The sequence below is a fragment of the Ambystoma mexicanum genome, chromosome 13 (assembly GCF_040938575.1).
Source record: "Ambystoma mexicanum isolate Mex_15411 chromosome 13, UKY_AmexF1_1, whole genome shotgun sequence".
Lineage (NCBI taxonomy): Eukaryota > Metazoa > Chordata > Amphibia > Caudata > Ambystomatidae > Ambystoma > Ambystoma mexicanum.
In genome coordinates, this window is record NC_090938.1 from 821,618,241 (window position 1) to 821,644,452 (window position 26,212).

The 26,212-nt window shown below is 50.3% G+C and overlaps 1 protein-coding gene across 2 annotated transcripts in view; it reads left to right on the plus strand.

The window, feature by feature from the left end:
- LOC138522069 (antigen peptide transporter 2-like) overlaps window positions 1-26,212 on the plus strand; it is a 249,280-nt gene that overhangs the window by 172,292 nt on the left and 50,776 nt on the right. For both annotated transcript variants that reach the window (XM_069635307.1, XM_069635308.1), the window contains 3 exons: window positions 6,542-6,724; window positions 11,608-11,781; window positions 17,411-17,570. In XM_069635307.1, coding sequence (XP_069491408.1) covers window positions 6,542-6,724; window positions 11,608-11,781; window positions 17,411-17,570 — 517 coding nt within the window. The remainder of the gene's footprint in view (window positions 1-6,541; window positions 6,725-11,607; window positions 11,782-17,410; window positions 17,571-26,212) is intronic.

The following is a 26,212-nucleotide window of genomic DNA, read 5'->3' on the forward strand; positions in this document are numbered from 1 at the left end:
ACTCCTGCCTGAATTTACCTGGAACTACGAGGACCACGTTTTCGTTGCAGGCGCGGTGGCTCTCTGACCTCATCAGCTGTGCATCGGGTCTGCGCTGCCAACATCAGCTGTGCATCGAGTTCGCGTTGCTGCAGGCACAGCTTCCTCATCTCGTCAGCTCCCCCTCGCCAGCACGCGGCTTCCTCATCTCATCAGCTCTCCTTCGCCAGCACGCAGCTCCCTTGAGGGATCGGGCTCCTCTTCCAGTGCGGCTCCGTTTCAACTCCTCACGGGCAACCTACAAAGAAAGCAGAGTCGTTGTACACAGCAGGCAAGTGCATAAGGTCATAAGTAGCCAAGACTACGAAGGACACGGTGCCATTAGCAAGAACATGTAAAAGAGGCATAAGCCTTGGGCACTAGAACAGTGGTGATACAAGAGAAACAAGGAGGAAACAGCCGTTAACGGCTGGTAAGGACATTGGGACACATATATATTGGAACTTTCTAACAGCGCATACACCCCTCCAAGTCGCAGCAGGTCTGGACAGAGCCACCCAGTGAAGCAACTGGTGGATTGGAACTATTGCGCCCCTGCTGTTGGTTGAAGCAGGATGGAGAGCTAGCCTACCATATTCCTAAGGTGAGCACGGGTCACAGGGGAAGGGCCAGGGTAGGAAAGGAGTTACCCACCCTCCCCCGGAGTGCCAGTATTCAAGTAATCTCATTGGTATTTCCCTACAGACGCAGTACTTCAGTAGATGGGAGAGAGGGATCCAGACGGAGCCTCTTGATATCCCTGCAGAGCTAAGGTGAGCGTGACATTGAGTAGCGGGACAAACCTGCGATAGGATAGCTCCTACCGCAATAGCAGAGGCATCAGCTTCCACGATGAACGGGAGAGATGGATTGGGGTGCTGTAATACAGGAGCAGAGGTAAAAGCTTCTTTGAATTTCTGAAATGCGGACTGCGCTTTGTCATCCCAAAGGAAAGGAACGTTAGGACTGGTTAACCGGGTCAATGGGGCTACTATTTCAGAGAAAGAGGCGATGAAACGCCTATAAAAATTGGAAAAGCCCAAGAAGGATTGAAGAGCTTTCACTGAGTTCGGGACAGGCCAATCCAATACTGCTCGAACCTTGGAGGTGCACATGAGCACTCCCTTCTAGGATATTTGGAACCCCAGGAACTCAACAGATGATGCATGTAACACACACTTTTCCAGTTTTGCAAAAAGAGGGAGCGCTCCCGTAGACAGAGTAGAACAGATCGCACATGTTGTATATGTTAGGACATTGATTCCGAATATATCAATATGTTGTCCAAATAGATTACGACATAACAATCCAGCATGTCCCTGAAAATATAATTTACGAAATGCTGAAATGTCGCTGGGGCATTGCAAAGCCCAAAAGGCATCACACAATATTCATAGAGCCCAAATTTCATCTTAAATGCAGTTTTCCATTCATCTCCCTTTCGCATCCTCACCAAAATGTATGCTCCCGCAGGTCCAACTTGGTGAAGATAGTGGAGGAGGTCATTTTATCGAGGAGCTCCGTGATGAGCGGCAATGGATACTGGTTCTTAACCGTGACTTTGTTGAGGGCACGATAGTCCACACAGGGATGCAGGTCCCCTTCCTTCTTTGGCACAAAAAATATTGGGGAGGCCGCAGGACAGTGGGACGGACGTATGTGTCCCAAGCACAAGGCTTTGTCTATATAGTCCCGTAGATGGTCCTCTTCCTTCTGAGTGAGGGAGTATATGCGCCCATGTGGAATTACTGACCGAGGTATCAAATCAATGGGGCAGTCATAACATCTATGTGGGGGCAATTTTTCTGACAGGCCTTTATCAAATACATCAGAAAACTCCTGATATTCCAGTGGAAGTACAGGGGCTAGATTAGACGATGTGGCATTGATAGAAGGGAGACTAGTCACCATTGCCAAGCAAGGAGACAATGCCGCTACATCCTGAGATTCAAAACACCTCTGTATGCAAAAAGAGGAGAAAAAATGCACTGTTTGTTCAACCCAGTCAATTACAGAGTTGTGGGTTTGCAACCAAGAAAGACCCAGAATGATGCTGAATTGAGGGGCCGAAATAAGGTCAAAGGTGATGGATTCCGAATGACCTTGTAAAGTGGACATTTGTAGGGGACCCGTTTGCTCCGTTACCTGTCCAGATACCAAACACGAACCGTCTACCGCATGTATTTCCTCGGGTATTGCCTTGGGAAATACAGGTAGTCCATATCGTTCAGCCAACTTGAGGTCCATATAAGTCCCACTAGCTCCTGAATCTATCATAACCGGGTTGGAAAAGGTTTTGATGCCAGGAGCCTTGCCGCACATAGCAAGGTAAACGTGCAAGGACGGGAAACACTCAGCCGAGCCTGGGATCATTTGACTCGTCCAGAAGGCCCGGTTTATGGACGAGTCTTGGCATTTCCCGACACCTTGGCGGGTCTTTTGAGACACAAACGGATGTTATGACCTGATTGGCCACAATAGAAACATAGATTATGCACCACCCGTCTTTCTCGTTCAACTTTGGACAATGGTTCGGCTTCTCCATGGGGAACAGGAGCAGTTCCATCTGGTCGGGAAGAGGTGCGAATATCGGGATACTGACGTTCGCCACATCTTTGCCGAAGCCGAGTATCGACTTGCAAGACTAAGTCTAGCAATTCGGAAAAACCAGATGGAAGAGCGGGCACCACTGATAGGGCATCTTTCAGATCTTTCAGATCGTCCGACAGTCCTTTATAGAACACAGCCACATTCTTCTGTTCCAGCCAGGTGGTTTCAGCCGCTAATTGGTTGAAACGGGCGAGATAAGTCAGAAGATCCGTCTTGCCTTGACTAATAGCCAAGAACTCCAAATCCGAAGCCTGTGCTTTATATCGCATATCAAAAACACTATTCATGGCTTGGATTAACATATCAAAGTCATAGAGAGCCGGGTCATTAGCTTCAAGTAATGGATTAGCCCATACTGCGGCAGTCCCACCCAGGTGGGAAAGAATGAATGCCACTTTTGTAGTAGCGTCTGGAAACGCCAAAGGACGGCAGAGGAAGTGAAGGCGACATTGGTTCACAAAAGTCCGGTACGTCTTGGGATCACCCAAAACACATTCTGGTGGAGCCAAAGGGAAAGGCCCAGGAAGGACAACTGGGGCTGGAGCTGGAGGTGGTACAGAGGGTACAGGAGGAGGTGCCGCAGCAGCGGCACCACCAAACTCCTCATCAGGGGGTAATGGCTGCACAAAGCTCTGTAATACATCCATGCGCTGATGTAAAGTCGCATGTGCAGATGCCATATCGGTACGTAGAGCAGAAAAAGCCTGCATAAGGGCTGACATTGGATCTGATGCAGCCTCCATGACCGATAAGCTTTTAAAGGGCTCTTAAATCTGTCACAACTCAGAGGTAGTGTCCCAGTTGTTGCAGATAACACCCCCCACTGTGGGGGAAGCTTTCTTCACTCTTTAAATACGAAAGTCTCCAACATGATATGCCAAAGACTTTCCCCCCAAGAGCTCAGCCTACAGAGATCAATTACGCCTGTTAGGCCAGGGGCTTGAGTGAAAAGGCAGGAGCAAAAGTCAGCAGAGCTAGAGGGACAAAGAACAAAGCAGTCGTTCAGAATATGCAGCCATGAAGTGCTGGAAAAACAGCAAACATCACCCACAAGTTCACACTCTTACCTGCTCCATAGAGAATTATACCAGTAACCTACTAGTATTCGAATGAAGAGACGAGGACTGGATATGGTGAAGGAAGTGCACCAGTATAACAGGAAATCAAGGTTTTAAACAGCCAAGCGTCCTAAAGAAAATTCCCAAAGTAATCCAAAAGTGGAAGCAGCAAAGCATCCCAAAAATGTGCCCAAAGTAATCCAATGGTAAAGCAGCAAAGCGTCCCAAAAGAGGTGTCCAATGTATTCCAAAATTAACACAGCATAGCGTTCCAAAAAGGTGTCCAAAGTAATCCAAGGTAAAAACAACACGTGCAAAAGGTGTTCACCCAAAATATTTAAAGAAAATAAACAATGACCAGGGAAACGAGCGTTCACCTCACGCTAGTTCCCTTGAAAATATTGTTTGAGTTCTCCACGCATCACGGCCTATGGAATCAGGAGTTGCAGGTCGAGATGAGTAAGCCGAGTTCATATATTCCGGGGGAAGCAGTCGAGGGAGGCAGGCGTCTTGAGACAAAATAGGACAAGACAATGAAAAGGTCTGGATTCAAGCGCTGAGTGTTAGGTTTAAACAGAAGTCAGGAAAACAAATGCTACAAATGCTCGTAACAACAGTTTAGGAGCACTTGATGTTTGCATCGACAGTATTTAAATACGGTCTTCATAGGAGGACATGGCAGTGTAGTACATGTGTGTCACGTGACTACAATAGCGGGAATGATGGGAATCGTAGTCTCAAAAGGCACCATGTGCCGGATAGCGTTCAAACAAACGCCACGTCAGCCTCCAATTGCGGTTAGGCATTCCCAGATGCCGACAGTCTAAAAACCGGGACGTGACACCGCTGCATACACTCTGCATCCTCCAAAGTGTCTCAAGCTCTCTGCTCCCCACACTGCTTTCCCGGAGAGGTCTGCTTTCACCCAGCAGTCTGTAACCTTTCTTCCACAGCGGACTTCATTTTCACGGTATTTCCTGCTTTTAAAGTTCCTGCCACCATGATTGGCCCAAAAAGGACTGGACCGCACACTGGTGAAACTGGAGTCCTGCATATTGTGTGTGTGTGTGTGTGAGAGACAGAGAGAGAGAGAGAGAGAGAGGGAGAGAGAGAGAGAGAGAGAGAGAGACAGAGAGAGAGAGAATGGAAACAATAAAGGCTTCAGGGACAGAAGGCTCATTATGAAAGGGAAATGGGGGATACCATGTCTCACCTAAGGGCACCTCATCCCCACTCCCCAAGTCTCCTCCAACCAGGTGATCCTCCCTGGCATATCTACCCCCAGGGTCAGGATCCAAGAGCAATGGCCTTTCCCTGGCCACCCGAGAGGAGGATAAATGGGGAAAAGAAGTGAGGACACCCCCAGGTTCCTCACACTGTTCAATGGGTCCTTCGATGGTCTGTATATGTCGCCCAATTTTACGACCGTCACATATGTTCATAAATTTCGTTTTGTTCATAATTTATACTTAGACCATTCCCTTTTCCATAACTAGTTAATTAATTTTCGGATCTAATCAGCCCTACCAACATGGGGTCCATCATGACCACATCGTCGGCATACAATAACCAGGGCACTTGTTGCCCTCCAATTTGTGGTGGAAAGTTCCTGATCTTTCCTAGTCTTTCCGGAAAGTCGGCCAGGTATAGGTTGAACAATATCGGGGCTAGCACACAGCCTGGTTTCATCACATTTACCTGAAAATTGTTGAAATTACCTAAATAATTTCTGCTGGATTATTGTGTTGGGCACAGTCACATTTGTGTCTGCTAGCTCTCAAGACCAGAGGGGTTTCTTCCTCAGCCAGATATCTCTGCAAGTGGCACGGTTTCCTTGACTGTGCTGCTACGGCAACCTCTCTAATACATTCTAGAACATTCTGAAACAGATCATTTACCCTATACCTGCCTGAATGATCAGCCCATGAAGAGCTTTGTTACACCACACACCTAGATGCACAGGACCTCAGGGGTGAAGGGTGGGACATAGACAATGCTAACAATTCAGAGATTGGGGACATAGTGAGGGAGGGTCTGGAATCTGAGTGGGGAGGTTCTGAGGTCCCTCTGGGCCAGTAGAAAGTAGTCTGTCAGGACGGATGGTCTGTAGGAGCTACGACAGAGGTGCTGCATTAGTCTGACATGTAACAGTGATAGGAACAGTCTGTGTGTGGGGAGTTTCCTTCTGTAGCCCCGGAGTGTGCAGCGAGAAGGCCTGCTCTCAGGTCTTAAGTTCTTGCAACCATAAAGGTCCAGCCTTTCAAGTAAGTGTGTGCGCTCTGATGTCACGTTTGCTCCTAGACACGGGCATCTTCTCTGCTAGGGACGTCATGAACTTGTCATCGCTGGCTTGTTGGTAATGCAGCAGGTCTTGGTAGCATTTTGGGGCACCTCTTGAGACTGTGTATTGCAGGGATCACACATTATATATGTTCTCTTCCATTACCGCCTCTTCCTGCAGCCATTCCACCAGCCAAGTATCACACACTCTCAGGATGAGCTGGATCTCAAACCTGCAGCCCTCCCCGCCCACCACAGTTTTGGGGTGCAATCAAAATGAGCCATGGCTTGAGTTAGATCCTGCTCGGGGGAGCAAGGGGCCTTTGAGGGATTCCTGCTCCTACTGATGAACTCAGCAGAGTTGGCTCTGAGGGAGATTTGGGAGGTTGTGGCCTCAGGGGTGCTTTCCTCATGATCCTGGAAATTGCCCTTCAAAGAGGAATGTTCACTTGTGATGTCCATGGGCCCCTCTGTGAATTATCAACCACTTTCAGGGGTGTTCTCTCCCCTGACTGGGAAGTGGAAAGCAGTCTTTCTTCCACATAACTAATTGGTTCCGCTCCTGATTCCTGCAGACCATGGTGCACATGTACAGCCAGATGATCCTCTCGGTGGGAGCGGCCGAGAAGGTGTTCCACTACATGGACCGCATCCCAGAGGTCTCCACCGATGGCCGCCTGAAGCCGGACACCCTGCAGGGCCACGTCCAGTTCAAGAATGTGACATTTTCTTACCCAACCCGGGAGAACGTGCTGCAGGTGAGTGAGCGTGGAACGTGCATGACCCCCTTGTTAGTCTCCTCTTCTACATGAAGTTGTGTTTTAAACCAGGGCCCGCTTGGTGCAAGTGGTGCCGGTTACCCTGTGTTGTACTGTCTGTGGAATTGCCTGATGAATTCCCCTGGATGTCTGGGATTTGCTTCACAATGCTCTGTGGAATTGCCTGATGAATTCCCCTGGATGTCTGGGTTTTGCTTCACAATGCTCTGTGGAGTTGCCTGATGAATTCCCCTGGATGTCTGGGTTTTGCTTCACAATGCTCTGTGGAGTTGCCTGATGAATTCCCCTGGATGTCTGGGATTTGTTTCACAATGCTCTGTGGAGTTGCCTGGTGAATTCCCCTGGATGTCTGGGATTTGCTTCACAATGCTCTGTGGAATTGCCTGATGAATTCCCCTGGATGTCTGGGTTTTGCTTCACAATGCTCTGTGGAGTTGCCTGATGAATTCCCCTGGATGTCTGGGTTTTGCTTCACAATGCTCTGTGGAGTTGCCTGATGAATTCCCCTGGATGTCTGGGATTTGTTTCACAATGCTCTGTGGAGTTGCCTGATGAATTCCCCTGGATGTCTGGGTTTTGTTTCACAATGCTCTGTGGAGTTGCCTGGTGAATTCCCCTGGATGTCTGGGATTTGCTTCACAATGCTCTGTGGAGTTGCCTGATGAATTCCTCTGGATGTCTGGGATTTGTTTCACAATGCTCTGTGGAGTTGCCTGATGAATTCCCCTGGATGTCTGGGTTTTGCTTCACAATGCTCTGAGGAGTTGCCTGATGAATTCCCCTGGATGTCTGGGATTTGCTTCACAATGCTCTGTGGAGTTGCCTGATGAATTCCCCTGGATGTCTGGGTTTTGCTTCACAATGCTCTGTGGAGTTGCCTGATGAATTCCCCTGGATGTCTGGGATTTGCTTCACAATGCTCTGTGGAGTTGCCTGATGAATTCCCCTGGATGTCTGGGTTTTGCTTCACAATGCTCTGTGGAGTTGCCTGATGAATTCCCCTGGATGTCTGGGTTTTGCTTCACAATGCTCTGTGGAGTTGCCTGATGAATTCCCCTGGATGTCTGGGTTTTGCTTCACAATGCTCTGTGGAGTTGCCTCATGAATTCCCCTGGATGTCTGGGTTTTGTTTCACAATGCTCTGTGGAGTTGCCTGGTGAATTCCCCTGGATGTCTGGGATTTGCTTCTCAATGCTGTGTGGAGTTGCCTGATGAATTCCCCTGGATGTCTGGGTTTTGCTTCACAATGCTCTGTGGAGTTGCCTGATGAATTCCCCTGGATGTCTGGGTTTTGCTTCACAGTGCTCTGTGGAGTTGCCTGATGAATTCCCCTGGATGTCTGGGATTTGTTTCACAATGCTCTGTGGAGTTGCCTGATGAATTCCCCTGGATGTCTGGGTTTTGTTTCACAATGCTCTGTGGAGTTGCCTGGTGAATTCCCCTGGATGTCTGGGATTTGCTTCACAATGCTCTGTGGAGTTGCCTGATGAATTCCTCTGGATGTCTGGGATTTGTTTCACAATGCTCTGTGGAGTTGCCTGATGAATTTCCCTGGATGTCTGGGTTTTGCTTCACAATGCTCTGTGGAGTTGCCTGATGAATTCCCCTGGATGTCTGGGTTTTGCTTCACAATGCTCTGTGGAGTCGCCTGATGAATTCCCCTGGATGTCTGGGTTTTGCTTCACAATGCTCTGTGGAGTCGCCTGATGAATTCCCCTGGATGTCTGGGTTTTGCTTCACAATGCTCTGTGGAGTCGCCTGATGAATTCCCCTGGATGTCTGGGTTTTGCTTCACAATGCTCTGTGGAGTCGCCTGATGAATTCCCCTGGATGTCTGGGATTTGTTTCACAATGCTCTGTGGAGTCGCCTGATGAATTCCCCTGGATGTCTGGGATTTGCTTCACAATGCTCTGTGGAGTCGCCTGATGAATTCCCCTGGATGTCTGGGTTTTGCTTCACAATGCTCTGTGGAGTTGCCTGATGAATTCCCCTGGATGTCTGGGTTTTGCTTCACAATGCTCTGTGGAGTTGCCTGATGAATTCCCCTGGATGTCTGGGATTTGCTTCACAATGCTCTGTGGAGTTGCCTGATGAATTCCTCTGGATGTCTGGGATTTGCTTCACAATGCTCTGTGGAGTTGCCTGATGAATTCCCCTGGATGTCTGGGATTTGCTTCACAATGCTCTGTGGAGTTGCCTGATGAATTCCCCTGGATGTCTGGGTTTTGCTTCACAATGCTCTGTGGAGTTGCCTGATGAATTCCCCTGGATGTCTGGGTTTTGCTTCACAATGCTCTGTGGAGTTGCCTGATGAATTCCCCTGGATGTCTGGGATTTGCTTCACAATGCTCTGTGGAGTTGCCTGATGAATTCCCCTGGATGTCTGGGATTTGCTTCACAATGCTCTGTGGAGTTGCCTGATGAATTCCCCTGGATGTCTGGGATTTGTTTCACAATGCTCTGTGGAGTTGCCTGATGAATTCCCCTGGATGTCTGGGATTTGTTTCACAATGCTCTGTGGAGTTGCCTGATGAATTCCCCTGGATGTCTGGGTTTTGCTTCACAATGCTCTGTGGAGTTGCCTGATGAATTCCCCTGGATGTCTGGGATTTGTTTCACAATGCTCTGTGGAGTTGCCTGATGAATTCCCCTGGATGTCTGGGTTTTGCTTCACAACGCTCTGTGGAGTTGCCTGATGAATTCCCCTGGATGTCTGGGATTTGCTTCACAACGCTCTGTGGAGTTGCCTGATGAATTCCCCTGGATGTCTGGGATTTGCTTCACAATGCTCTGTGGAGTTGCCTGATGAATTCCCCTGGATGTCTGGGATTTGTTTCACAATGCTCTGTGGAGTTGCCTGATGAATTCCCCTGGATGTCTGGGTTTTGCTTCACAACGCTCTGTGGAGTTGCCTGATGAATTCCCCTGGATGTCTGGGATTTGCTTCACAAGGCTCTGTGGAATTGCCTGATGAATTCCCCTGGATGTCTGGGATTTGCTTCACAATGCTCTGTGGAGTTGCCTGATGAATTCCCCTGGATGTCTGGGTTTTGCTTCACAATGCTCTGTGGAGTTGCCTGATGAATTCCCCTGGATGTCTGGGTTTTGCTTCACAATGCTCTGTGGAGTTGCCTGATGAATTCCCCTGGATGTCTGGGATTTGTTTCACAATGCTCTGTGGAGTTGCCTGATGAATTCCCCTGGATGTCTGGGATTTGCTTCACAATGCTCTGTGGAGTTGCCTGATGAATTCCCCTGGATGTCTGGGTTTTGTTTCACAATGCTCTGTGGAGTTGCCTGATGAATTCCCCTGGATGTCTGGGTTTTGTTTCACAATGCTCTGTGGAGTTGCCTGATGAATTCCCCTGGATGTCTGGGTTTTGCTTCACAATGCTCTGTGGAGTTGCATGGTGTATTCACTTTGATGACTTTGTTTTGCTAGACAATATTCAATGGAATTGCCTGTTGAATTCCCTCTGATGCCTTGGCTTCGTTTCTCGATGTTCCATGGAATTGCATGGTGAATAACTTGAGTTGTCTTGGCTTTGTCTCTCGATATTCCAATTCATTTCATGGTGAATAACATGAGTTGCCTTGGCTTTGTCTCTCGATATTCATGGTGAATTCCTTGGGAGGCCTTGATTTTGTCTGTGTCCCATGGAATTGCCTGGTGAATACCCTATGTTGCCTTTGGTTTGGCTCTCAATGTCTCATGGCATTGTATAGTAAATTTCCTGCAATGCCTTTGGGTTTGTCTCCCGATGTTGCATTGAATTGCATTGTGTATTCTTTGGTATAGAATTGCAAGGTGAATTCCCCACAACACCTTGGTTTTGTTGCATGATGTTCCATGGAATTGCATAGTAACTTGTCTGGAATGCCTTGGTCTTGTCTCCCACTCTTCCATGCCTTTGCAGGGTAAACATCCTGCAATGCCTTTTGTTATTGTCTCTTGATGTACCATTGGTTTCCATGATGAATTGCCTGGGGTGCCTTGATCTTGATGCACAATGTTGCACAGAGTTGCAAGGTGAAGTCCCTGCAACACCTTGGTTTTATTGCATGATATACCATGGAAATTCATGGCTACATGTCTGGAATGCCCTGGTCCTGTTTCCCACTGTTCCATGCCTTTGCAGGGTACACTTCCTGCAATGCCTGTGGGGTTATCTCTTGATGGTTGGATTCCATTGTGAATTCCCTGTGGTGCCTTGGGTTTAGCGCACAGTGTTCACCTTGGTTCTGTTGCATGATGTTCCATGGAATTGCATAGTAACTTGTCTGGAATGCCTTGGTCTTGTCTCCCCCGTTCCATGCCTTTGCAGGGTAAACATCCTGCAATGCCTTTGGGGTTATCTCTTGATGGTTGGATTCCATTGTGAATTCCCTTTGGTGCCTTGGGTTTAGCGCACAGTGTTCACCTTGGTTCCGTTGCATGATGTTCCATGGAATTGCATAGTAACTTGTCTGGAATGCCTTGGTCTTGTCTCCCACTGTTCCATGCCTTTGCAGCGTAAACTTCATGCAATGCCTTTGGGGGTATCTCTTGATGGTTGGATTCCATTGTGTATTCCCTGTGATGCCTTGGGTTTAGTGCACAGTGTTCACCTTGGTTTCGTTGCATGATGTTCCATGGAATTGCATAGTAAATTGGAATGTCTGGTGGTGTTAAATGTTTCATAATTGGCATGGTGAATCCCTGCAAAGACATTTCCATCAATGCTCTGAAGCGCATGTATCGCATTACAAATCACAAATAAAAAAATGTATCTGTGATTGTTATTTTTCTGCACACTCACATCATTTTGGTGGGGGGTCATCCTTGATGCGATTTGTTTGACTCTGTGTGTGCCCCCACTAGAATGTCTCTTTTGAGCTGAAGACTGGGAAGGTCACGGCCCTTGTGGGTCCCTCAGGAGGAGGGAAGACCACATGCGTGTCTCTTCTGCAGCGGTTCTACGAGCATCAAGATGGAGAGATCCTGTTGGACGGATGCCCGATTCACCAATACGAACACAAATACCTGCACTCCAAGGTAAGGCATTGGGCTTGTGCCACGGCCTAACTCTTTAAAATCTGCAAGAAGCTGGCCAGTCCATCTGCAGTTCCCACCTCTCCTGTTCCCTCCCAGGCCCTCTGCACAACTCTGGCTTCTCACTTCACCACTAAAACTCAGGACATCCTGCCTCTCCTGCTCCCTCTCTCGGCCCCCCTCTGGCCGTCTCTCTCTCTCCTTCTTTCTCCTCTTTCTCTCCGATAACACCAAGCAATGTTTCTAGACAAGTCCAATCTATGAAAGTATTGTCCAAACAGGTGCTTCCCAGTTCCTCCAGAACCATCAAGGACCACATTGACACCCTTGCTTTAACCTTAGCCTATTTCTGCAATATTTATTTTGCCACTGGATCCTTCCCCTCTCTCCTGAAGCAATCTCTTGTGCACCCCGTTCTTAAAAAGTCCTCTGACGATCCTACCTGTCCGGAAAACTATCTCCCGATCTCTATCACTCCTTTCCTGGGCAAACTCATAGAAAGGCTGGCCATCTCCCAGCTTACTCCACACACTGAATCTATTGGTTGTTTCCATGACCATCCATATGGCGTCAGAGCAGCCAGAGGCATGGAAACTGCTCTCCTGAACAACTGTGATGATCTGCTCACTATCCTTGATTCTAGCCTTCCTTCTTTCCTCATCCTCCTTGGCCTTTACTCTGCCTTTGACACAGTCAATCATGCCATCCTGATCAAACGACTCTGTGAGAACGTGGGCATCACAGATCAGGCTCTGGATTGGTTGACTTCCTTCCTCCTGGACTGACCCGACCCTCCTGTGTCCAACTTGGGTCCTTTCTCATCACCACCTCTCTCTCCACATGCGGTGTTCCCCAGGGCTCTATCCTCTCACCCTGGCTCTTCAATGTCTACTTGGCCCCTTTAGCCCACCTGATCTCTACCTTCTGCTCTAACTTTCAGTGTTATGCTGATGACACTTAGCTTTTTTTCAAGCTCCCCTCAGCCGCCTCTTCTCTCTCGCTCATTCCTGACTGTCTATCCGCGATTCAGGATTGGTACGCATCCAATGATCTCTGCCTTAATGCCAGTAAGACAGAGATCCTTCTCATTGGGACCTCTGCTCCCGCTTTCCCTCTCTCACTCTGGCCGCCCTCCTTAGGCCCTCTTCCTTTGCCTTCTTTTGATGCCAAAAACCTTATAATCTTTGAATCCACTCTCTCCTTTTCCTCTTACGTCACAGACCTTGCCAAGAAGGCCACTACCAGCTGCACCTCCTCATAGGTATTCTTCCTTTTTTCAATTTTTCACTTTCCCCCGGAAGCTCACTGTCTCCAGAGCTCTGGTTCTCTCTAGGCTGGACTACTGCTACAGCCTCTTTCTCAATCTGCCGTTCCTCTACTCTCCGCCCTCTGCAACTAATCCAGAACAGGACTGTGAGACTTGTCCTTGGCCTCAAGCCCAGGGACCCTATCTCTCCAGGCCTGAAATATCTCCACTGGCTCCCCATGGCTGCAAAGATCAAGTTCAAGACCCTCTGCATCATCCACAAGGCTTTCTGGGGCTGGGGCCGGCACTACATCCAACTCTCTCTTCCAAAAGCCTTCCAAAAGCCTTCCTTCTCAAGCCCTTAGCTATCTCAAACTCTGAGGGTCAGACACTTCCGAAGACAGAGTGTGGGGGCAAGGGGTGTAGATCTCTCTCCTCTGCTGGTGCCTCCCTCTCAAATGGCGTCCCTGCCCCCCTCAAACTTGAGCCGGACAACCTGAAGTTCCGGAAGCAGTTCAAGACCTTCCTTCTCTCCTCTGCTTTCTCTCTCTCTTCCCCTGCTGACATAACTGCCTCCTGCGCCAACTTTTTACTTGGCTACCATCAGAGTCTCACTGGGTACAATGACCAGTCTCCCCTGCACTGCCTATGGGCCACTGTGCACTTAAGGGCTGTTACTGTTACCCACAGTCCCCTTCCTCCTCGTACTGACCCAGAGCCGTGCTCCCCTGGCTGCACTTTGCTTCCCTCTTCCTGGCACTTCCCCTCTCCCTTCCCCCTGCACTATACATAGTCACACTTGCATGATCTGAATGACACAAGGTCATAAGATCATTTGTTCTTGTCTTCCCTCTGTTTCCCTCCCTGGTCTTGTCACGCCTAGAAACACGTGTGTACAGGCGGGTTATAAATTACTTATCATATCATCTCTAGGTGTAGAGGCCCTTTGAACAAGTTGCAATTGTACTATTTACTGCTGTGAAACCACTCTTCCTTGACTTCCTACAAGAAATCGCTCCTTGCTCACACTACGGCTCGGCAGCCGGATAAGTGTCTAAGTGTGCGGACCCACTGATACCTTATTGTAAGTCTGCAGCTTCTACCAAACACATATTTAACTCACTGGCTTGGCATCACCCTCTGACATGTCCACACTCATCAGTTCCAGAGGTAGCATTCTGCCTGTATCGTCACTCCTGACTAGCAGAGGTAGCGTGTTGCCTGTATCCTCACTCGTGACTAGCAGAGGCAGCATGCTGCCTGTACCCTCACTCCTGACTCGCAGAGGCAGTCTGCTGCCTGTATCCTCACTCCTGACTAACAGAGGTAGCCTGCTGCCTGAATCCTCACTCCTGACTAGCAGAGATAGCCTGCTGCCTGTATCCTCACTCCTGACTAGCAGATGTAGCATGCTGCCTGTATCCTCTCTCCTGACCAGCAGAGGTAGCATGCTGCCTGTATCCTCTCCTGACCAGCAGAGGTAGCATGCTGCCTGTATCCTCACTCCTAACCAGCAGAGGTAGCATGCTGCCTGTATCGTCACTCCTGACCAGCAGAGGCTGCATTCTACCTGCATCCTCACTCCTGACTAGCAGAGGTAGCCTGCTGCCTGTATCCTCACTCCTGACTAGCAGAGGCAGCATGCTGCCTGTATCCTCACTCCTGACTAGCAGAGGCTGCATGCTGCCTGTATCCTCACTCCTGACCAGCAGAGGTAGCCTGCTGCCTGTATCCCCACTCCTGACCAGCAGAGTCTGCATTCTACCTGTGTCCTCACTCCTGACTAGCAGAGGTAGCATTCTGCCTGTATTCTCACTCATGGCCAGCAGACGCTGCATTCTGCCTGTGTCCTCACTCCTGACTAGCAGGGGTAGCCTGCTGCCTGTATCCTCACTCCTGACTAGCAGAGGTAGCATGCTGCCTGAGTCCTCACTCGTGACTAGCAGAGGGAGCCTGCTGCCTGTATCCTCACTCGTGACTAGCAAAGGTAGCCTGCTGCCTGTATCCTCACTCCTGACTAGCAGAGGTAGCATGCTGCCTGTGTACTCACTCCTGACTAGCAGATGTAGCATGCTGCCTGTATCCTCACTCCTGACTAGCAGAGGTAGCATTCTGCCTGTGTCCTCACTCCTGACTAGCAGAGGGAGCCTGCTGCCTGTATCCTCACTCGTGACTAGCAAAGGTAGCCTGCTGCCTGTATCCTCACTCCTGACTAGCAGAGGTAGCATGCTGCCTGTGTACTCTCTCCTGACTAGCAGATGTAGCATGCTGCCTGTATCCTCACTCCTAACCAGCAGAGTCTGCATTCTACCTGCATCCTCACTCCCTACTAGCAGAGGTAGCCTGCTGCCTGTATCCTCACTCCTGACTAGCAGAGGTAGCACTCTGCCTGTATCCTCACTCCTGACCAGCAGAGGCTGCATTCTGCCTTTATTGTCACTCCTGACTAGCAGAGGGAGTCTGCTGCCTGTATCCTTACTCCTGACCAGCAGAGGTAGCATGCTGCCTGTATCCTCACTCCTGACCAGCAGATGTAGCATGCTGCCTGTATCCTCACTCCTGACTAGCAGAGGTAGCCTGCTGCCTGTTTCCTCACTCCTGACTAGCAGAGGCTGCATGCTGCCTGTATCCTCACTCCTGACCAGCAGAGGTAGCCTGCTGCCTGTATCCCCACTCCTGACTAGCAGAGGTAGCATGCTGCCTGTGTCCTTACTCCTGACTAGCAGATTTAGCATGCTGCCTGTGTCCTCACTCCTGACTAGCAGATGTAGAATGCTGCCTGTGTCCTTGCTGTCTGTATCCTCACTCCTGACTAGCAGAAGTAGCCTGCTGCCTGCATCCTTACTCCTGACTAGCAGAGGTAGTCTGCTGCCTGTATCCTCACTCCTGACTAGCAGAGGTAGCATGCTGCCGGTATCCTCACTCCTGACCAGCAGAGGTAGCATGCTGCCGGTATCCTCACTCCTGACCAGCAGAGGTAGCATGCTGCCTGTATCGTCACTCCTGACTAGCAGAAGTAGCCTGCTGCCTGCATCCTCACTCCTGACTAGCAGAGGTAGCCTGCTGCCTGTATCCTCACTCCTGACTATCAGAGGTAGCATGCGGCCTGTATCCTTCCTCCTGACCAGCAGAGTCTGCATTCTACCTGCGTCCTCACTCCTGACTAGCAGAGGTAGCATTCTGCCTGTATCCTCACTCCTGGCCAGCAGAGGCTGCATTCTACCTGTATCGTCACTCCTGACTAGCAGAGGTAGTCTGCTGCCTGTATCCTCACTCCTGACCAGCAGAGGTAGCATGCTGCCTGTATCCTCACTCCAGACCAGCAGATGTAGCATGCTGCCTGTATCCTCACTCCTGACTAGAGGAGGTAGCCTGCTGTCTGTATATCTCACTCCTGACTAGCAGAGGCTGCATGCTGCCTGTATCCTCTCTCCTGACCAGCAGAGATAGCCTGCTGCCTGTATCCTCTCTCCTCACTAGCAGAGGTAGCCTGCTGCCTGTATCCTCACTCCTGACTAGCAGAGGCAGCATTCTGCCTGTATCCTCACTCCTGACTAGCAGAAGCTGCATTCTACCTGTGTCCTTTTCTGTGGTTCTGAGAGGTGGCACTTTACCTGTACCCTCACTCACAGCTCTCAAAGATGGCACTGTCCCTGTATACACATCATGAATCTTTAACACAGTACCTATATCCCCACTAAGGCACTGAGAGCGAGTACTCTGCCTGTACCCACACTCATGACTCTGGGGAAGCACTCTCACTGTAGCGACACTTATGAGACTGAGACGCTCTTCCTGTGTCCACACATAGGGCACTGAAGGGGAGCACTTTGCCTGTACCCACATATTTATGATGTGATATGGGTACACATGATAGTCTCCCTGTTGTAATTTGTTTTATGTGATTTGCGTGGACTTTCTACTGCCCACTTTCAAATGGATCTGGGGCAATAAGATCTGCGGGTTCAGTGGCACAAGGTGGTATAAATCCAGCTCACCTGAGACGTAGAGGGCTCAGAGGGGGTCCTGAGAGTGCATGGACAGTCTCCCATAGGGCCCCCAAAGCTGCTTCTGTGGGGAGCACAGGGGTCACTATGAAGGACAGTTTGAGTCTAAATGCAGGACATAAACAACCACGTTGAATGGATGGAATGAGGAATTTATTATTGCAGAATATGGATATATTGGGCCAGATGGGGATTGGCAGGTTTGGCAAGAGATGAGAACCCAGCTCCCAGCTCCAATATACCCATGGGTCTTAATAACTCGTTGTGCCTTGTTAACCCTTGAGTTTTAGACTTGCTTGACATTTGTGGCTACTCTTGAATGTGTCGTGACACCTCCATTCCTTGCTTAGACTTTTAGCCGCTTTGTTATGTTTTCCAGATCTCGCTGGTGGGGCAGGAGCCCATCCTCTTCACCTGCTCAATTAAGGAGAACATTGTCTATGGCCTGAAAAATGTTCCGATGGAGGATGTGATCCGAGCTGCCGAGATGGCCAACGCTAAACACTTTATAGAGACCATGGAGAAGAAATATGAGGCTGGTAAGAGGCTGTATGAGGTGGCACTGGGGGGATCATGGGGGAGAAATATGAGGCTGGTAAGAGGCTGCATGAGGTGGCACTGGGGGGGGCATGGGGGAGAAATATGGGACCAGTGACAGGGTTTAAGGGGGTGGCACTGGTGGGGACCATGGGGAAGAAATATGGGACCAGTGAGGGGCTGCATGGGGCAGGCACTGAGGAGGTCCATGGGGAAGAAATATGGGACCAGTGAAGCAGTGTAAGGGGGGTGGCACTGAGGGGGACCATGGGGAGGAAATATGGGACCAGTGAAGCAGTGTAAGGGGGTGGCCCTGAGGGGGGAAATTGGGGTAGAAATATGGGACCAGTGAGAGGGTTTAAGGGGGTGGCACTGTGCGGGACCATGGGGAAGAAATATGGGACGCATGGGGGGCACTAAGGGGGATCATGGACACGAAATACAAGACCGGTGAGGGGTTTGTATGTCGATGGCACAGAGGCAAATGGGTAGAAGTATGCATAAAGCCAAGGGCAGCGTGAGACGCAACTGGGGTAAAATGAGGGTGGCACTGAGGTGGTGCATGGGGGAGAATGTCTAGAGCTAAGAAGTAGACTAAAATGGGTAGACCGAGTGTGGCACTAAAGGAAGCACGGAGGAAGAATGCCCAGAGCAAAGGAGCAGGGGAGACGGGACTGCAGTGAAACAAGGCTGGCATTATATGGGGGAATGTATTGAGATGGGATGCAGGGCAAGATGGGTGCCACTGGGGTGGCACTGATGGGAGCGGGGGGAGAATGCCTAGAGCAGAGGAGCAGGGGAGACGGGACTGCAGTGAAACAAGGCCGGCATTATATGGGGGAATGTATTGAGATGGGATGCAGGGCAAGATGGGTGCCCCTGGGGTGGCACTGATGGGAGCGGGGGGGAGAATGCCTAGAGCGGAGGAGCAGGGGAGACGGGACTGCAGTGAAACAAGGCTGGCATTATATGGGGGAATGTATTGAGATGGGATGCAGGGCAAGATGGGTGCCCCTGGGGTGGCACTGATGGGAGCTGGGGGGAGAATGCCTAGAGCAGAGGAGCAGGGGAGACGGGACTGCAGTGAAACAAGGCTGGCATTATATGGGGGAATGTATTGAGATGGGATGCAGGGCAAGATGGGTGCCCCTGGGGTGGCACTGATGGGAGCGGGGGGGAGAATGCCTAGAGCAGAGGAGCAGGGGAGACGGGACTGCAGTGAAACAAGGCCGGCATTATATGGGGGAATGTATTGAGATGGGATGCAGGGCAAGATGGGTGCCCCTGGGGTGGCACTGATGGGAGCGGGGGGGGGGAGAATGCCTAGAGCAGAGGAGCAGGGGAGACGGGACTGCAGTGAAACAAGGCTGGCATTATATGGGGGAATGTATTGAGATGGGATGCAGGGCAAGATGGGTGCCCCTGGGGTGGCACTGATGGGAGCGGGGGGGAGAATGCCTAGAGCGGAGGAGCAGGGGAGACGGGACTGCAGTGAAACAAGGCTGGCATTATATGGGGGAATGTATTGAGATGGGATGCAGGGCAAGATGGGTGCCCCTGGGGTGGCACTGATGGGAGGGGGGGGGAGAATGCCTAGAGCGGAGGAGCAGGGGAGACGGGACTGCAGTGAAACAAGACTGGCATTATATGGGCAAATGTATTGAGATGAGATGCAGGGCAAGATGGGTGGTCCTGGGGTGGCACTGATGGGAGCGGGGGGGAGAATGCCTAGAGCAGAGGAGCAGGGGATACGGGACTGCAGTGAAACAAGGCTGGCATTATATGGGCGAATGTATTGAGATGAGATGCAGGGCAAGATGGGTTGTCCTGGGGTGGCACTGATGGGAGCGGGGGGGAGAATGCCAGGGCAGAGGAGCAGGGGAGACGGGACTGCAGTGAAACAAGGCTGGCATTATATGGGGGAATGTATTGAGATGGGATGCAGGGCAAGATGGGTGCCCCTGGGGTGGCACTGAAGGGAGCGGGGGGAAATGCCTAGAGCAGAGGAGCAGGGGAGACGGGACTGCAGTGAAACAAGGCTGGCATTATATGGGGGAATGTATTGAGATGAGATGCAGGGCAAGATGGGTGCCCCTGGGGTGGTACTGATGGGAGCTGGGGGGAGAATGCCTAGAGCAGAGGAGCAGGGGAGACGGGACTGCAGTGAAACAAGGCTGGCATTTTATGGGGGAATGTATTGAGATGAGATGCAGGGCAAGATGGGTGCCCCTGGGGTGGCACTGATGGGAGCGGGGGGGAGAATGCCCAGAGCAAAGGAGCAGGGGAGACGGGACTGCAGTGAAACAAGGCTGGCATTATATGGGCAAATGTATTGAGATGGGATGCAGGGCAAGATGGGTGGTCCTGGGGTGGCACTGATGGGAGCGGGGGGGAGAATGCCTAGAGCAGAGGAGCAGGGGAGACGGGACTGCAGTGAAACAAGGCTGGCATTATATGGGCGAATGTATTGAGATGGGATGCAGGGCAAGATGGGTGCCCCTGGGGTGGCACTGAATGATAAAGTTGCGAAATCTACAGTGACGAGAAGGACAAAAGGGTTTGGGGGGCGAACAGAGAATGCTTGAAAGAGAAACAGAGAGGATGTGTAGGATGAGCGCCGGAAGCGGAATGGGCAGTAGTGAAGGGAACAGAGGGGGGAATGTAGGGGGAAACATGTAGGTTCTCAATGAAGTAGAGCATGGGACGCATTGAGAGGGGAGGAAAGGAGGTCATGGCTTTAGGTTCTCCATGAAGTAGAGCATGGGGACGCATTGAGAGGGGAGGAAAGGAGGTCATGGCTTTAGGTTCTCCATGAAGTAGAGCATGGGACGCATTGAGAGGGGAGGAAAGGAGGTCATGGCTTTAGGTTCTCCATGAAGTAGAGCATGGGACGCATTGAGAGGGGAGGAAAGGAGGTCATGGCTTTAGGTTCTCCATGAAGTAGAGCATGGGACGCATTGAGAGGGGAGGAAAGGAGGTCATGGCTTTAGGTTCTCCATGAAGTAGAGCATGGGACGCATTGAGAGGGGAGGAAAGGAGGTCATGGCTTTAGGTTCTCCATGAAGTAGAGCGTGGGACGCATTGAGAGGGGAGGAAACAAGGTCATGGCTTTAGGTTCTCCATGAAGTAGAGCATGGGGGCGCATTGAGAGGGGAGGAAAGGAGGTCATGGCTTTAGGTCATTGTGGGAGACTGTGCATGTGCCTATGTTGGTTTCTAGCTGCTCATGACAGTAATGAGAGTTCCTGGAACCCCAAAAGATTGCAGATGATCGCTGACCTCACTCTTACCTACTGGCCTACAAGCACCGGTAGTAGTGCAGGAAGGCTTAAGGCCTTTAATAGAATTAAACAAGCCTACTTGCGACACAGCTATAGAAATACAACACACACCGCCCCAGCAGGAGGGCTTATAACACACACTGCCCCAGCAGGAGGGCTTATAACACACACAGCCCCAGCAGGAGGGCTTATAACACACACTGCCCCAGCAGGAGGGCTTATAACTCACACCGCCCCAGCAGGAGGGCTTATAACTAACACAGCCCCAGCAGGAGGGCTTATAACTCACACAGCCCCAGCAGGAGGGCTTAAAACTCACACAGTCCCAGCAGGAGGGCTTATAACACACACCGCCCCAGCAGGAGGGCTTATAACACACACTGCCCCATCAGGAGGGCTTATAACACACACCGCCCCAGCAGGAGGGCTTATAAATAGTTGTATGCATTTATTAATTAAATCCTATCAGAAGTTCTAGGTGGGGCAGTGGAGACCATCTATTGAAATACTCTTTTATTTTATTTTGAAATCTTTAAAGGTTCAGAAACAGCTTACATAAATATCGTACATAAGAATAAATGAAGTACAGTTTAACATAAAACAGGGCAAACAGCAAATAATTATAATGAAGGATTATCACGTCAGCAATGCGTCAAGAAACACACTGTTGAAAAGATGTGCAGCACTCCAGTGAATGTTACTTGGTTCTTTATTAAGTTATTAGATATAAAGACCCCCAGCCCAGGCAGGGATCCACAAGCAACAGCATACAACATCAACTGGCAACTTTAGAATCTCATGAACACATAAGTAAACAAGAACGCTCTGACCTCACTGGAACTTTGATCAGAGAATAATCCCATGTAGCATAAACCCATTCTCAGCCAATGACTTTCACCCTGAGAAACCACATTACATCTTCCCCTTTTTCACACAACACACTGAACAGCAGTACGGTACCTTCAAACATCGCCTCTTTTCACTGCTGCAATTCTGTCCTTATTCCAGACCTGACCACCCACAACTCGCACAGCACGTTTCAGTACAGCAACAACCTTGACAGGATCGGAATATAACAGGTCCCCTTTCCTCTTAAGAACCCCTTTTTTGATCCTTACCCAATCACCGCATTCTACACGCAATTCCCTTTTCCCTCGCCTTTCATTCTCGCGCATAACCCAATTCTTTTTCTTCTCCTTCAACTTGTTCCTCACCTCATCAATGACCAAATCAGATTCTCTACTCCTCCCTAACCCCGGAGGACTCACCATGGAGAAAGGCTTCTGTCCTCTCATCAATTCAAAAGGGCACAATCCGATGGTTGCATGGGGTGCCATACGCATTGCCCACATTCTATTTTGAATAGTCACCATCTTGTCAAAACCGCACTCTTGTCCCATGCAAATACTTTCCATTACGCACCTGTTTATTCTCCCGACAACCCCTTGGTTTCAGGATGATATAGGGCAGCCCTTTCATATCTTATTCCACATTTTCTTAGATATTTTGTGAAGCATCCTCCGGTAAACTGGGTGCCATTATCAGTAAGAATACTTTCCATTACGCACCTGTTTATTCTCCCGACAACCCCTTGGTTTCAGGATGATATAGGGCAGCCCTTTCATATCTTATTCCACATTTTCTTAGATATTTTGTGAAGCATCCTCCGGTAAACTGGGTGCCATTATCAGTAAGAATACTTTCCGGGAGACCTTCACATGCAAAAATCCTTTGTAGAACATCCACCATGCTCTCCCCCGAAATTTCTCTCACAACTCTGAAATCACACCACATGGGAAACAGATCAATGACCAGTACCACAAACCTCCCTCTGCCATAACCTAAATCAACAGGACCTAGAATGTCCATGGCTACATCACTCCACTCCTTAGACGGTACACCAACGTCTACTAATAGCTGCTTCCTAGCTTCGATTCCTTTCCCGCTTTTGATACACATGTGACATTCCCTCAGCCGTCTTTCGATATCCTTGTCAAAACCCGGCCACCAATAGTCAGACCTCAACACACCCTTAGTCTTGGAAACACTGATATGCCCACTATGGGCTAAATCAATCACCTTGGTACGAATACCCTCATGCACTACTGCCTGCTCCCATCTAAACAAAATCACATCTGCAACAGACAACTCATCCCTCACTTCCCAAAAGGGTCTCTCGCCTTCTGTCAACTCCACCTTCTTAGGCCATACCGAGGTTGGTACATACGTCATCACCTTACAAATCACTTCATCCCTCCTCAAATTTTCTAGACACTCCTCCTTAGACACGATCCCATCGGAGTTCACAAATACCATCTCCATCTCAACATCCTCCACAAAGTCATGCGTGGTAACCTTTACCCTCGATAAACTGTCTGCCAAGATATTCTCTTTCCCAGGGATTATTTCTATTTCGAATCTATGGCCTTGCATTCTAGTGACACATCAAGCCACTATGCGTGAAACTTTATCTAGACCCTTACTCTCAAAAATCACTTTTAAAGGTTTGTGGTCTGTCCGAATAACAAAATCAGATCCCCATACAAAGTTTTTGAAACGTTCCACAGCCCAATAGCATGCTAAAGCTTCTTTTTCTAGAACAGAATACCGCACCTCTCTCTGCACCTTTCAGGCCACGAGACGCATGAGCGATCACCTCTTCTGACCCATCACCCAGCCTTTGTGAAAGAACAGCACCTAGTCCACCCTCACAAGCATCCACAGTAATTATGCTCAATCTTTTTGTGTCGAAACAACCTAATAGACAAGCTAGGTCTATCTCATTTTTAATCTTTTGAAACTCCAATTCACACGCCTGACTCCATACAAACTCGGTACCTTTCTTTAAGAGCTTCCTCATTTCTAATACCTTTGTGGCATAATTCTCTACAAACTTCTGGTGAAACTCAGTCATGCCGAGGAAAGAACGTAACTCAACCTTACTTGCTGGTCTCTTGATCTCTTTTATCGAGTTCACAATACTCTCCTTTGGTTTCACACCTTCACTGGACACATCGTGCCCCAAATAATCCACCTTAGACACAGCAAACTTGCACTTCTCCTCTCTTAGGGTGATTCCTTTCTCCAGCATGGGGTCTGGCATGGATTCACATACTCATGAATATTCCCCGTTGTGAGGCTGGGAATCCTCGGTAAAGAAAAAATCAGTATCAGTTTCGTTTCTGATCTGTCTTTCTTAGTAGTAACCAATCACTGATCTCTGGGTCATACTGCCCCCAGCAAATGACTGCCCTTTCCCTAAGCCCCTCCCCTGGCAGCCATCCTTAGATTTTTACCGCACGTTCAAGTGTTGGGAGTCCTCGTGCTTAGCTCTCGAGCTTTTACTGCGTTTTCACGCTTTTTCAGGAGATTTTCTCATTTTTTTGGTTTAATCGAGCCTCAAGCTCCACCGTTTCTTCTTCCGATAACGGGGACCCATTTCGGAATTCTTCTACGCCCCTCAAGGGCAAAGTTTTCGTCGAGTTACGCTTCTTGGAGGATTCCAGAAGATCTGAGGCCTACCTCAACGGACATGGCCCAGGACAAAGGAAGCTCGACGCCCGGATCCAAGCTGTTCAGGAACTGCCCTGGATGCGGATTGCAAAATGTTTTCAAGGAGGATGAGCATTTGCGATGTCTCTACTGCCTTCATGAGGACAAGACGCACGTGGAGAAGGACTGTGCGTTTTGCAAGAACCTGTCAGAACGGACCAATCAGGATCGTCGTTCCCGCCTCGCCGCCTGGCTGGAGACGGGGGCCCAACAGAAGGCCAAGCACCGCGAGTCCGCGGGCACCGGGAGCACCGAAAGGTCGGGGTCTTTGGCTGTCAAGCAGGGCGCGACTTCCCCGGCACGTTCAACCACGAGCCAGCGCTCTGGTTTGGGGAAGAGAAGTCTGAGAACCCGGGTAAGCTTCTGGAGAGGCCCCGGTTGATCTTAAAGGGAACAGAGGGGGAGCGAGGTCTTGACCCTCCCCCTAAGGCGAAGGCCCAGGACGCACCTAAGGTGGTGAGGGCTTTGATCCAGTCGGCAAAGGACTCTATCGAGGTTGTCGCAGCGGCCTTGGCGAAGCCGGCAGAGACTACGCCAGTGGAGGCGGCCTTGGGGCACAGAGTATCCCTGCCACCGCGGAGGGAATCCTCTTTCCAGCCCATCGTTAAGAACCCCGTGAAGACCCTGGTGGAAAAAGAGGGGGGGGCGGTGGCCATTACGGACTCAGATTCAGCCTCTGAGGAGGATCTGGTGGAAACCGAGAAGGGCCTCAACGAGAGGTTCGAGAAAGTTCGATCGATCCCAGGGGAAGGATCCTGCTGATAAGATCGAAGATAGCGACGATGGCGACGACGAAGGCCCAGTTGAGCAGCCATCCCGCCCGTCGCAGCCATTGGCCAAGCCTCAGGATAGCTCGGCGGTCATTTATTGGCGATCCAATCCTTATGCACTGAGATTAGGACGAGGTTACCACGGACCCCGATGGAGGATCCAGAACCAGGACCGTCGGGAAGCCCTCCGAACAAGCGGAGGAGAGTCCATACCACACCGCCCTTCGTGCCCATAAGGCCTGCGGACTCCTCATCTCCCTCGCCAGACCCTCGGGATGATACGGCAACGGATACAGCGACGGGGACGGACGACGACAGGGGCGATGATACGACGGACTTTCCTTCATCACCCCCTCCTCGGGCCTCTCCGCCCGACGAAATTGGCTCTTTCCACGTCATGATAGCCAGGGCATCCGAGCTTTTTCAGCTCTGCCCGGAAGAACAGAAGAAAGAAGGTTTTCTTTACCAACAGCGGGAGGCCAAGAGCAAGACGGTCCTCACGGTACCGTTGCTCGACGACATCTGGGACGAGGGGCTGGCTGTCCTCAAGAACCCTTCGACGACGCCCGCCAAGAGGGACAGGTACGAGAAGAAGTACAGGGACCCTGACGCCGCCCCCTTGTGCCTCAGGGCCCAGCCTACGCTGGATGCGGTTGTCTCGGCAGCAGCCAAGAAGAAAGCACCGGGTGCGGCAGTGTCAACTTCCACTTCCCCGCCGGACAGCGAAGGTAAGAAGTGGGACTCCATGGGACGACGAGTAATCTCGTCGGCGGCGACGACGATCAAGGTGGGCAATGCCTAAGCGATTGTGGCCCGTTACGACAGGGAGCTTTGGTACAAGTTAGCTCCCCTGCTGGACTTCCTACTGGACGACAAGAGGGCGGAGGCCCTACAGATTCTGCAGGAAGGTGAGGTGGCATTGGACCATGCCATAACGGTGGCAACGGACATTGCCGATACTGGATTTCGCCAGCTGGGCAACAGGGTTTGCCTACGATGATGAGGATGGCTCAAGGCGACGGACTTCCGCCAGGACGTTCAG